Source organism: Dermochelys coriacea, chromosome 25, assembly GCF_009764565.3.
Source record: "Dermochelys coriacea isolate rDerCor1 chromosome 25, rDerCor1.pri.v4, whole genome shotgun sequence".
In the NCBI taxonomy this organism is placed as follows: domain Eukaryota; kingdom Metazoa; phylum Chordata; order Testudines; family Dermochelyidae; genus Dermochelys; species Dermochelys coriacea.
Window position 1 is genome coordinate 2,245,254 of NC_050092.1, and position 12,943 is coordinate 2,258,196.

Genomic DNA, 12,943 nt, shown 5'->3' on the forward strand with positions numbered 1-12,943 from the left:
GGAGGGACTCACCCTCAACTCAACGGCACTTGCTTGGCAGGGACATGGGTTCCAAGGCCCAGTGAACTGAAAGAGTGAGTGAGTGAATGGACGGTTTAAGGGTTCTTGAACGTCTTTGATCTTTTCTCTCTCCACAGAATACTAAAAAAGCTTGTTGAGACTCAGCTGAGAGTCTTGTTAGGTGCTACAGAGCTGAAGTCACCGCTGCCTAGGTCCAGCTCTTAGGCCCACTTGGGGACAGTGCGCATCAGCAGTGACGCCCCCCCCCCCAACAGCTAAAATCCCCCCAGAGCTGTGTTCAGGGGGAGCCCTGAAGCCATCCTGGCGGGGGGCTGGAGGAGAGGGCCTGGCCCCGCAGCCAGGTGTGCGATGGGGAACTAGCTCTTTGTTTGGCCCCTTGCACAGCTCCAGGCACAGGCCGACCCCCCCCCCAGCACCGCACGACCGCGTCCCTGGCGTGTACCCCACGCATAGTCCGACCCCCGCAGACACCGTCCCACCCCGCACGGCGCCGCCGCCAGGAGCACGAGACGCGCAGGGCCCCAGCGCCGCCCTGGGTCTCGCGCTCCCGCCAGAGCCCGGGAACGGCCCCCCCCCCCCGACGTCAGCGTCCCGAACCACGTGCCCGCAGGGGGGGCGGGGCCGCCAGGGGCGCGGCCCCGCCCCTTTCCCAGCGTGCTCCGGGGCACGGCGCGGGGCGGCCGCTGCTGACACAAAGGGGCTGCGCGGAGGAAATGGCGGCCGTGGGGACTGAGGGCAGCGGCAAAATGGAGGAGACGGCGGCAGCCAACGGGGCGGGTAGCGCCGGGGACGGGCCCCCCAAGAGGTGAGGCGCCGCCGGCGGAACCCCGTCCCCACGGGACTCGGCCCCGGGCGCGTTGTGGGCGGCCGCCTGGCCGGGAGAGCAGGAGGCCGCGGCCCCGCGTGTGGGGGCCGGGGCCTCGGGCCGGCGCGGCTGCGGGCGGGGGCTCGGTGGATGGAAGGAGCCGGTGCTGGAAGCGGCGGCCTGGGGTCTGGCGGAATAGGAGTGTGGGAGCTGGAGCGGTGCGGGGGGGTGGGGGTCTGGCTGGGTGAGGGCATGTGGGGTAGGGTGGCATGGGCGCGGGGGGGTGGGGGTCTGGCTGGGTGTGGGCGCGGGGGGGTGGGGTAGGGTGGCATGGGCGCGGGGGGGATGGGGGTCTGGCTGGGTGAGGGCACGGGGGGTGGGGTAGGGTGGCGGGGGGGTGGGGGTCTGGCTGGGTGTGGGTGCGGGGGGGGTGGGGGTCTGGCTGGGTGAGGGCATGTGGGGTAGGGTGGCATAGGCGCGGGGGGGGTGGGGGTCTGGCTGGGTGTGGGCGCGGGGGGGTGGGGTAGGGTGGCATGGGTGTGGGCGCGGCGGGGGTCTCGCTGGGTGAGGGCACGGGGGGTGGGGTAGGGTGGCGGGGGGGTGGGGGTCTGGCTGGGTGTGGGTCTGGCTGGGTGTGGGTGCGGGGGGGGTGGGGGTCTGGCTGGGTGAGGGCATGTGGGGTAGGGTGGCATAGGCGCGGGGGGGGGTGGGGGTCTGGCTGGGTGTGGGCGCGGGGGGGTGGGGTAGGGTGGCATGGGTGTGGGCGCGGCGGGGGTCTCGCTGGGTGAGGGCACGGGGGGTGGGGTAGGGTGGCATGGGTGCGGGGGGGTGGAGGTCTGGCTGGGTGTGGGTGCGGGGGGGTGGAGGTCTGGCTGGGTGTGGGTGCGGGGGGGTGGGTGGCATAGGCGCGGGGGGGTGGGGGTCTGGTTGGGTGAGGGCATGTGGGGTAGGGTGGCATAGGTGCGGGGGGGTGGGGGTCTGGCTGGGTGTGGGCGCGGGGGGTCTTGCTGGGTGAGGGCACGGGGGGTGGGGTAGGGTGGCATGGGTGCGGGAGGGTGGGGGGCTGGCTGAATGCGTGCGGGGGGGTGGGGTTGGATGGTATTGGCATGCTTTCCCTTCCTCACAAGGTTAGCTTGCTGCATTTTTATTTAAAAAGAAAAGTGTTCATGGGCATTGCTTGGGGCGCTGTCCTCTTAAGCTTTTTACCTTTTCCTGATGCCGGTCCTGCTAGATTACTTGATTATATGGCTATTTTCCCTGTTTTTGGTTAAGTGGCATGGCTGAGGCAGCTAGGGATGTTAAATTGAGACCTGTGTTTCATGCAGTGAAGTAATGTCATTAGGGTCCCATGTTTTTGGTCTCTAAGATCAGGTGGGACCTTAATAAATCCCTGCTCTTCATTATTGAGCCTGTTAAGCAGGTTTGGGACTTCAGATCAGCTTCTTGACATCTGGACATTGCTCCCTGCTTGGAGGGTGAAGCAGAAGAGTCATGGTGCTGACAAATTCTCTTGCTCCCATCTTGATGTAAAGGAGGGTGCAGGTCTTGGTGTCTGTGATGAAGCGGGACTGTTCCTAATGTTTCCTCTGAATATTGTGGGGGTGCCTCAGTTTCCCCTATGCAGTTCTTAAGTATCTAGGTGGTGGGATAAGGGTGTATGGTCCTTGTAGAGCCCTGGAGGACAGGTGTGTGCAGGGGTCTGGACACAGAGAATGGCTGACACCCTGTTTCCTGGCAACTGATGGCCTGGGCCCTTCCCCCCTGAAAGGTGAGAGCTAAAGGGTTGGCGAACAAAGGAATCAGGTGACCTCCTGGCCGGGGAAAGAGACAAAACCCAGAGGAGGAGGGACTGGAGGGGGAGTCAGTTTGGGGCTGGCTGGGGACATGGAGTGAAGTGCAGACGTGGTTGTCTGGCTCACTGCCCCCCAAAATGGACCTGGCTGAGGGGTCCTGTTCTCTGCACCTACAAGCTCTGTGTTAGACCGTGTTCCTGTCATCTAATAAACCTTGTTTTACTGTCTGGCTGAGAGTAACGTCTGACTGCGGAATTGGGGGCAGGACCCTCTGGCTTCCATAGGACCCCGCTTGGGCGGACTGGCTGTGGGAAGCACACGGAGAGACAGAGGATGCTGAAAGCTCCGAGGTCAGACCCAGGAAGGTGGAAGTTGTGTGAGCTGTGTGTCCTGGAGACAGAATTTGTTAGTCTCTAAGGTGCCACAAGTACTCCTTTTCTTTTTGCTTACAGAAAGGAGACTTCCCCAGAGTCCTGACTAGCTTTGTAGGGAGCAGTTCCAGAGCATCACCTGGGGACTCCGTGACAGCGTCCACTGCTAATTTTTCTGTGGTATTGTCTTGGTATCAGGGACTCTGGAAGCTCTGCTAAAGTAACCTCAAAAAGAAAAGGAGTACTTGTGGCACTCCTTTTCTTTTTGTAAATACAGACTAACACGGCTGCTACTCTGAAACCTGCTAGTAACCTCTGATTCTTCCTCTACTAGGAAGACTGAGGAATGCATGCTAATGTGCCTCCATTGATATAAAAAAGATTAGTTATGTCATATTCAGTCAAGCCTAGCTTCTACCAGTTATTTTTTGTAGGTTTCAGCATCAGGAAAACTGAGATGCTGGTTCTCAGTGAATGCCCTATTGCTGTTAGAGATGCAGCTTGTGCCATGGTTTCCTGATGCCTTGAATCAGTCAGGCCTTATTATCCTAGCTTTATTAAGTCAGACCATAATAAGGGTCATTACTCTTAAACACAGAGGCAAAGTAAATACTGTTTATCTCTGGGGTTTAAACTGCATAGATTCTTATACCAAACTCATCACCATACTATCTGAGCATCTTCCAATAGTGCATTTAGCAACACGACTAACATCTGCAATGTGTTGTGTTCTCACATTCTCTCTTGAGGGAGAGAAGTGTGTGCAGTGGTGTCTTGTTTTGGAATTCTTTTTAATATGGATATACACAATTTTTATTTTTGTTAAACAAGGGATGGTAAAAGTGATGTGCCTTGCACTTCGAGTGGAAGTGCGGAGGTATGTGACAGTCCTTAATTCCTGTGAGAGTTTATTCTAGTCTTGGGTCAGCCACTGAGTTCTGTCTCGTGCATAATTACTCCTGAGGGAATTCTGTGCTAAAAAAATTAAAAGTACTGCTCTCAGTATTTTAAAATTTTGTAAAATTCTGTATCTTATTTACCAAAACACAATATAATCACATTTTCAATTATTTAAAATACCCATCAGCAAGTATGTTTGTAACAATACAAACAATAAAAAAGATTCAGGAAATGTCTTTTGATTCCTTACTAGGCATATTAGCACATCTCTATGGTTCCACAATGAGACAGAGTGACAGTCATGCATACCCAGCCCTGCCCCCCTCATCCAGGTGTCGGGCAAGCAGGCCCAGCCTGGCAGGATCCAAATGTGGAGGGGCTTAGTGTGTGTAGGGGGATCGAGGTGTGGGATGAATTCTGTATGAGGCAGTCTTGGCGTGAGTGGCTTGGTGGAGGATCTCTGTGTGAGGTGAATCTGGAAGTATTAGGGCTTGTTGGAGGTGCAGGGGGAATGGAAATTCCTGGGGGGTGGGTCCAAGTGAAGGTGGTTGGGGCTCAGTGGGGAATGGGTGTTGGGGCTTGGCAAGGGGGTCCAGGTACAGTAGGGGGTCTGGGTGCATAGGAGTTGGGCAGATGAGGGGCAGCTCCCCATACAGTGACCCCTTCCCCTGTGGTTGGGAGCAATGGGGTCAGGAAGTGGGATGTGTGTGTGCAGAGCTTTCTGAAGTTGGGGAGGTTCCTGGAGGTGGGTCTGACCTGACCCCAGGAGCAGAGGAAGTCATGTCACCGTCTCTCCTCTCCTCTTCTTCCCCTCCCACCCAACCTCCTGAGGTGGTGATTTACATCTCCCCCGGCTGCTCTTAATGCCCAAACCAGACGTGCCCCCTTCTCCCCCCGACTGCTGCTTGGAAGGTGCATGTGAATCAATTTATCTGCGGGGGACATTAATTCTGCGCTTCTGCAGTGATGAAGAATTCCCGCAGGAGTAATAGGTCACCTTCTCTTATTGTAGAAAGCTCACTTGTTCCTGAGGAGTGAAGTGGTTGAGAATAGTCTTCATCTTAGAACTTTAGAGCAACCTCTTAGATATACTGGGCCCAGGCCATCAAATTCCTTGAGGATAAGGACAGAGACCTTGAACTTGATCTGATATTCTATGAGAAGCCAGTGTAGAGAGCAGAGGACAGGTGTGATGTATTAATGGGAGCCACAGTTTCTGAGGAGATTGCCACAGCATTCTTTATCAGTTGGAGTTCTTGAAGTGTGGAATACTGCATGCCCAGCTATATTGTATTGCTGTAGTCCAGCTGAGAAGTAGCAGGTGTTGTTAATGGAGACTAGATGGTCATGATGGTCCCTTCTGGCCTTAAAGTCTGAGGCCAGTTTGCCTAGTGGCTGCATGCAGATGTTCAATAGGAATGGGGAGAGATCCTTGTGTTTTCTGCCATTGACTCTTGAGTTTTCATCCATCTTTTCATATGGTCCAGGATGTCAGAAAACTAAGAAGAGGGGTGTGTGTGTGTGTGTGTGTGTGTGTGTGTGTGTGAGAGAGAGAGAGAGAGAGAGGAAAGGCTGTTTGGAGGCCAGCATACAATGGTAGCCAAGTCTAGCATATAACTTGTCAGATCCTTGACTCCTTGTCCTGTTGGTGGAGAACAGCTGTCCCTTGGCATGTTTTGGAATTTGGAGTCCGTGAGTTCTTGTGGTTGAAATAAGATCATGGGACTGTCTTGTTGCCTTGGAGCTGGAAGAGCTCTGACCATTGACCCTAGGCTTTCTGGCTTATCATAAATTTATGGCAACCAAAATTTGGTTTGTAAACAGCTGTCATATCAGTCTTAGGGGCTCAGTAAAACAGGAAGATGAGTATGTGGAGGATGAGCCAGAAACAATTCTTTCATCTTTGTCCCCACCAGAAAAGCAGCTAGTGCTTCCCCTTCTAGTGATATGAAGGCCTTTCTGAGGCCTTAGACTTAGAACTCACTGATTCAGTAAAAAAAAAAAAGCCCATAGATTTCTTATATTCTGCAGAACAAGCAATTGGGAATGTGACACCTTTATATGTGGCTCATTACCCCCAGTGTCTTTCCTCTTCCCTCACTCTCCCCTCCCTTTTAGAACCAAGCACACCAAATTCGGTCCTTGAGAAAAGCTTGAATATTTTCCCTTTTATGATTTTTTGGCTCTGATAGTGACTAGAGCCTCTTGGGATGTAAGGTTTCAGAGTAGCAGCCGTGTTAGTCTGTATTTGCAAAAAGAAAAGGAGTACTTGTGGCACCTTAGAGACTAACAAATTTATTTGAGCATAAGCTGAAGTGAGCTGTAGCTCGCGAAAGCTTATGCTCAAATTTGTTAGTCTCTAAGGTGCCACAAGTACTCCTTTTCTTTTTGGGATGTAAGCTTAGATTTTGGCCACTTCGCAGGTGAGACTTGGCAGTTATTGAGCAGCGATGACAAGATGACTGCCTTCAGTGAGACATGTTGCTTTATAAATAAGGACATCCACCACTTTTTGGTTAGAGAAGCAGAATTCTTCCTTACTTCATGTGAGACTGAACTTTTTTCCAGATGGAGGTTCTCTGCCTTTAGGGGCAGGTCGTCAGTTGGATCAAGCTCCGTGCAGCAAAGTTGAGTCAAGATATGAAAGGCACAGTCATTGAATATGTCTCCAACCTTGTCCAGGAGAAGGACTCTACCAATACTCCTTTCTAACCTTTGGTGTCTTCACCACGAGGTTTTTATGAAACAGCTGTCTGTGGCAACGGGCTTTCTTGGATGTTTGAATATTTGTATCCGACTGTAGCTAGCACACGCTGCAAGATGTACCTCAGGCCAGCCAGGTCTACACTCAAAAGTTAAGTCGACCCAGCTACGTTGTTCAGGGGTGTGAAAAATCCACACACTTGAATGACAGTTAAGCCAACCTAACCCTCGGAGTAGATAGTGCTAGGTTGCTGGAAGAATTCTTCCATTGCCTAGTTACCTCCTCTTGGGGAGGTGTGGGAAAGTGTTTACAATGAAGTACTACAATGGCATAGATCCAGTGCTGCAGCTGTGCCACAGTAGCATTTCAAGTGTAGACAAGCCCTCAGAAAAGTGTGTAAAGCATCCTGAGTCCTTAGGGTTTGCCTGAACAAGTTCACTCATTCTACCATAAAAGGCTGAATTCACTGAAGCCTTAAGAGGCTCCATAGCTGAAAAGCTTGTTTAAGAGGATTTTTCATACCATTAGGGAGACAGTGTCCTTTGAGAGGTTCCCATCATAAACCTGTAGCTTTTTTTTCTACAGGTGGTAAACCTTGTGTTCATGTGACACTATTTGCCAGGCTACATCTTGGGAGTCTGCATGGTGTACTGCCTTAACCACTTGGATACCTGGGCCACAGTACCTCAGAATATTAAAGATTCTCTTCTGTTCGGGATGAAAGAGGAACATTGCTATTGGGGTTTCCATCTTATCTACCTCACTGGCTTTTTTGCAGTATTAGTCATGTCTCAGGGTGGTTGGAGGTACTCAAACTCGCCTTGGGGTGTCCGATATGGCTTGTTCTTCCAAGATTTGGGGATTCCTGGGGACAGTTCTTAAAGGAAAATAACTCTTAAATACCATAGTTACTGACCTTTTTAGACTACCCAAATGGATCCCTGCTCATGTTCCCCACTTCAGAGCATCCAGTTAAAGATTCCTGAATCGCTTGAAAGAAAGTAGTTGAAGCCACTTCTTTGAAGTTGGTTGTCCGAACAGACATTGGTTTCTAGGAGAGCTGAGCATGTGTACCATGATTGCACTCACCCAAAGAATTTGGACTTCTATAGTCAATCGTCCTAAAAAACCACACTGAGGTCTTGTCTATGCTACAGAGTTTTGTCAACACAAGTTACGCTGACAACCAAAAACCAGTATAATTACATCGCTTGTGCATGTTCATACAATGCTCCTTCTGTCGGCAGAGCCCGTGCACAGTTGGTGTTCTAGCATTGATGGAGAGCAGTGCACTGTGGGTACCTATCCCACTGTGCTACTTGCCACCTTCTGCAGCAATGAGTTGTGGGAGGTGGAATGGATCATAGTGCATCATGGGTGTGGGCTCAATGTCCCATAATGCTGTTTTTTTTCTGTCCCATTGTTCCATGGGTTTCTGACTGCATTTTGTGGCATTTTTCAACAACCCCCGTTTACTGTGTGCCTGACAACTCTGTCTGAAAGGATGGATCCTGCATTGCTCTCAACTGTTGTGATCACTGTTATGAACCCATTGTGGCTCATCATGCAGTATATGATGAGAACCCAATCTGAAAAGGAATCGGAGGTTCCTGATCTGCTGTGTGCTATGGAAAGAAACACCAGATTACTTTTTGTATTCATGGAGCAGCTGCACATGGACTGTTGCTTTTCGACTGAGTGGTGGTATCGTAGTGTTATGAAGGTCAGTTATGACTAGCAGTGGCTGCAGAGCTTTCAGATGCAGAAAGCCATCTTTCTGGAACTTTGTGCAGAGCTTGTCCCAGCAGTGCGGCTCAAGGACACCAAAATGAGAGCTGCTCTCTTGGTGGAGAAGTGCATGGTGATCATTGTGTGGAAGCTGGCAACTCCAGACTTCTACCAGTCTGTTGTGAATCAGTTTGGTGTTGGAAAGTTGACTGCTGGAGCTGTGTTAATGCAAGTGTGCAGAGCCATTAATCACATCTTGCTATGAAGGACTGTGACTCTCTTGGTAAAATCCATGAAATGATGGATGGCTTTGCAGCAATGGGTTTTCCTAACTGCAGCAGGGTGATAAATGGCATGCATATCCCAATTTTTGCCCCGGACCATCTTGCGATGGAGTACATCAATAGAAATGGGTACTTCTCTATGGTATTGCATATATGTTTTCAGTGACTTTAACGTGGGGTGTCCAGGAAAGTGCACGACGCACGCATCTTCAGGAACACTGGCCTGTACAGAAAGCTCCAAGCAAAGACTCCCTTTCCAGACCAGAAGATCCCAATGGAGGGATGTTGAAATGAACATAATGATCCTGAGACTTAGCGCACCCTATACTACCATGTCTCATGAAGCCTTACATGGGAAACCTGGACAGCCGCAAGGAGCGCTTCGATAATAGGCTGAACAGGTGCAGAATGATTGTAGAATATTCCTTTGGCAGATTAAAAGCACGCTGGTGCTGCCTTTATGGCAGGTTAGACCTAAATGAGGAAAATATTCCTATGGTCATAGCAGCCTGCTGTGTGTTCCATAATGTTTGTGAAGCTAAGGGTGAAAAGAATTCTTTGAGGGGATCAACAAGCATGTGGACCAAGGGGATCCAGTGGATTTAGTGTACTTAAATTTTCAGAAAGCCTTTGACAAAGTCCCTCACGAAAGGTTCTTAAGCAAAGTAAGCTGCCACAGAATAAGAGGGAGGGTGCTGTCATGGATTGGTAACTGGCTAAAAGATAGGAAACAAAGGATAGGTATAAATCCGATAGGTCAGCTCTCAGAATGGAGAGAGGCAAATAGTGGTGTCCCCTGGGGTCTGTTCTGGGACTAATCCTATTCAACATGTTCATAAATGATTGGGGAAAAAGAGATAAACAGTGAGATGGCAAAATTTGCAGGTGATACAAAATTACTAAAGATAGTTAAGACCCAGCAGACTGCGAAGAGCTACAAAAGGCGCTCTCAAAACTGGGTGACTAGGCAACAAAATGGCAGATGAAATTCAATGTTGATAAATGCAAAGTAATGCACATTGGAAGGCATAATCCCAACTATACATATAAAATGATGGGGTCTAAATTAGGTGTTACCACTCAAGAAAGAGATCTTGGAGTCATTGTGGATAATTCTCTGAAAACATCCACTCAATGTGCAGCGGCAATCAAAAAAGCAAATAGAATGCTGGGAATAATTAAGAAAGGGATAGATAATAGGAAAGAAAATATCATGTTACCTCTATATAAATCCATGGTACGCCCACATCTTGAATACTGTGTGCAGATGTGATCGCCCCATCTCAAAAAAGGTAGATAGGAATTGGAAAAGATTCAGAAAAGGGTAACAATTATTAGCAAAAAGAACTTGTGGCACCTTAGAAACAAATTTATTTGCACATAAGCTTTCGTGAACTACAGCTCACTTCATTAGATGCATTCACTGGAAAATACAGTGGGGAGATTTATATACACAGAGAGCATGAAACAATGGGTATTACCACACACACTGTAACCAGAGTGATCACTTAAGCTGAGCTATTACCAGCAGGAGAGCAGGGGGGAAAAAACCTTTTGTAGTGATGATCAAGGTAGGCCATTTCCAGCAGTTGACAAGAAGGTCTGAGGAACGGTTGGGGGGGGGGGGGGGATAAACCTGGGGAAATAGTTTTACTTTGTGTAATGACCCATCCACTCCATCTCTATTCAAGCCTAAGTTTGATTGTATCCAGTTTGCAAATTAATTCCAACTCAGCAGTCTCTCATTGGAGTCTGTTTTTGAAGTTTTTTTTGTTGAAGTATTGTCACTTTTAGGTCTGTAATCGAGTGACCGGAGAGATTAAAGTGTTCTTCAACTGGTTTTTGAACATTATAATTCTTGATGTCTGATTTGTGTCCATTTAGTCTTTTACGTAGAGACTGTCCAGTTTGACCAATGTACATGGCAGAGGGGCATTGCTGGCACATGATGGTATATATCACATTGGTAGATGTGCAGGTGAATGAGCCTCTGATAGTGTGGCTGATGTGATTAGGCCCTATGATGGTGTCCCCTGAATAGATATGTGGAACCTCTCAAAAATTATTAGGGGTATGGAACGGCTTCTGTATGAGGAAAGATTAATAATACTGGGACTTTTGAGCTTGGAAAAGAGACGGGTAAGGGGAGATATGATTGAGGCCTATAAAATCATGACTGGTGTAGAGAATATAGATAAGGAAGTGTTGTTTACTACTTCTCATAACACAAGAACTAGGGGTCACCAAATGAAATTAATAGGCAGCAGGTTTTAAACAAACTAAAAGTATTTCTTCACACAAGTGCACGGTCAATCTGTGGAACTCCTTGCCAGAGGATGTTGTGAAGGCCAAGACCATAACAGGGTTCAAAAAAGAACTAGGTAAAATCATGTAGGATAGGTCCATCAATGGCTATTAGCCAGTATGGGCAAAGATGGAGTCCCTAGCCTCTGACAGGTTTCAGAGTAGCAGCCATGTTAGTCTGTATTTGCAAAAAGAAAAGGAGTACTTGTGGCACCTTAGAGACTAACAAATTTATTTGAGCATAAGCTTTCGTGAGCTACAGCTCACTTCATCGATGAATGCATCCGATGAAGTGAGCTGTAGCTCACGAAAGCTTATGCTCAAATAAATTTGTTAGTCTCTAAGGTGCCACAAGTACTCCTTTTCCCTAGCCTCTGTTTGCCAGAGGCTGAGAATGAGCATCAGGAGATGGCTCACTTGATGATTACCTGTTCTGTTCTTTCCCTCTGGGGCCCCTGGCACTGGCCACTGTCAGAAGACGGGATACTGGGCTCCATGGACCTTTGATCTGACCCAGTAGGGCCATTCTTATGTTAAGCTTGCTCTGGAGTGGTGTGCAGATGCAGCTTGCCTTGGAGTTGATTTTGAGTAGCCAGATACTGGGACTTTTTGAATCACGGAGGCTTTGAGGCACCTTTTTGACAACGAGCTCTATGATGTTTTTCTATTCAGCACTCTGCAATGCTTTAACATGCCACCTTGTATGAAAATTTTGATTCCTGACCGTGATTTGTACTCAGCAAATGATCAAATTGCCACTGTGTATTGATTTTAGTGCCAACTACTGTGTGTAGGAGACAAAGATTGGTTATCTTTCAGAGAGTATATTTTTATTAAATACAAATTAACACATTGTAACAGTGCTGGTTCTGGTGGGACCCAACTGAGAGTGCCCAATTCAGGACCAATTGCTTAAAGCAGGGTAGTTACAGCCCAAGGCTGGGGTTTTGCCACCTCTAAGGCAAACCAAACCAGCCAAACAGAGAAGACTTTGGTTTTACCCCACTGGCTAACCACAAGTCACACAAGCAATTCCCTTACACTCCAGTTTCCCAGTATCGCCACCAGTGCTACTCGTTATGGGGATGAATGGTTATGAAAACCAATACTCCAGTAAAAGAGAAAAGGTTATCTTGATCCCAAAGGACCAAACGCAGGTCAATAAACAAATGAGATCTTACCCACAAATCATGCTGTTGCCAATCCTTTAGAATCAAAAGGTTTATTCATAAAAGGAAAAAGATATAGAAAAGAGCAAGAATTGGTTAAATGGAATCAATTACATACAGTAATGGCAAAGTTCTTAGTTCAGGCTTGTATCAATGATGGCATAAACTGCAGGTTCAAATCAAGTCTCTGGAGTACATCCACAGCTGGGATGGGTCATCAGTCCTTTGTTTAGAGCTCCCATTTGTAGCAAAATCCCTCCAGAGGTAAGAAGCAGGATTGAAGACAAGATAGAGATGAGGCATCAGCCTTTTATAGTCTCTTGCCATGTAGTCGCAAAAAGAAAAGGAGTACTTGTGGCACCTTAGAGACTAATCACAAGTACTCCTTTTCTTTTTGCGAATACAGACTAACACGGCTGCTACTCTGAAACTTGCCATGTAGTCTTTGCTTTCTTTGTCCCAAGGACATGCTATCCAGCACATGACATAGAAAAACCTTAGAGTTTTGTCATAGGCAGGTCCCTGCATGCCTTGCTGAGTCACAAGGTGTCTGCCTTCCCTCAGTGGGTCAATTCAATAGCTGATGGTCCTTAATGGGCCATCAAGCAGGCTAGGCAGAGCTGACACCAACTTGTCTGGGGTGTCACCCAGAAGCATAGCATAAATTTGAAATACAGACAGTATAGAACCAGTATTCATAATGTCAACTACAAAAATGATACACACCTACAGATAGCATAACTATAACCAGCCAATCATAACCTTCCCATAGTCACCTCACATGACAGCCTTTGTAGAATATTTGCTGCAAATATATACCAATGGTTGCAACAGCGATCTATACAGTTACAGATTCTCAGTAAC

The 12,943-nt window shown here is 48.4% G+C and overlaps 1 protein-coding gene and 1 long non-coding RNA gene across 3 annotated transcripts in view; both read left to right on the forward strand.

Annotated features, from left to right (window-relative positions):
* Window positions 1-636: 636 nt before the first annotated feature.
* Window positions 637-12,943, forward strand: part of HNRNPM (heterogeneous nuclear ribonucleoprotein M) — a 59,678-nt gene continuing 47,371 nt past the window's right edge. Inside the window, exon 1 of one of the 2 annotated variants that reach the window (XM_038384495.1) lies at window positions 637-826. In XM_038384495.1, coding sequence (XP_038240423.1) covers window positions 735-826 — 92 coding nt within the window. In that variant the 5' untranslated portion in view covers window positions 637-734. The remainder of the gene's footprint in view (window positions 827-12,943) is intronic. The other variant, XM_043502871.1, reaches the window with a different exon arrangement.
* LOC122457507 lies at window positions 4,546-7,871 on the forward strand. The gene is made up of 3 exons (XR_006277067.1): window positions 4,546-5,417; window positions 5,451-6,107; window positions 6,291-7,871. It is a non-coding gene; the product is annotated as an uncharacterized LOC122457507 (long non-coding RNA).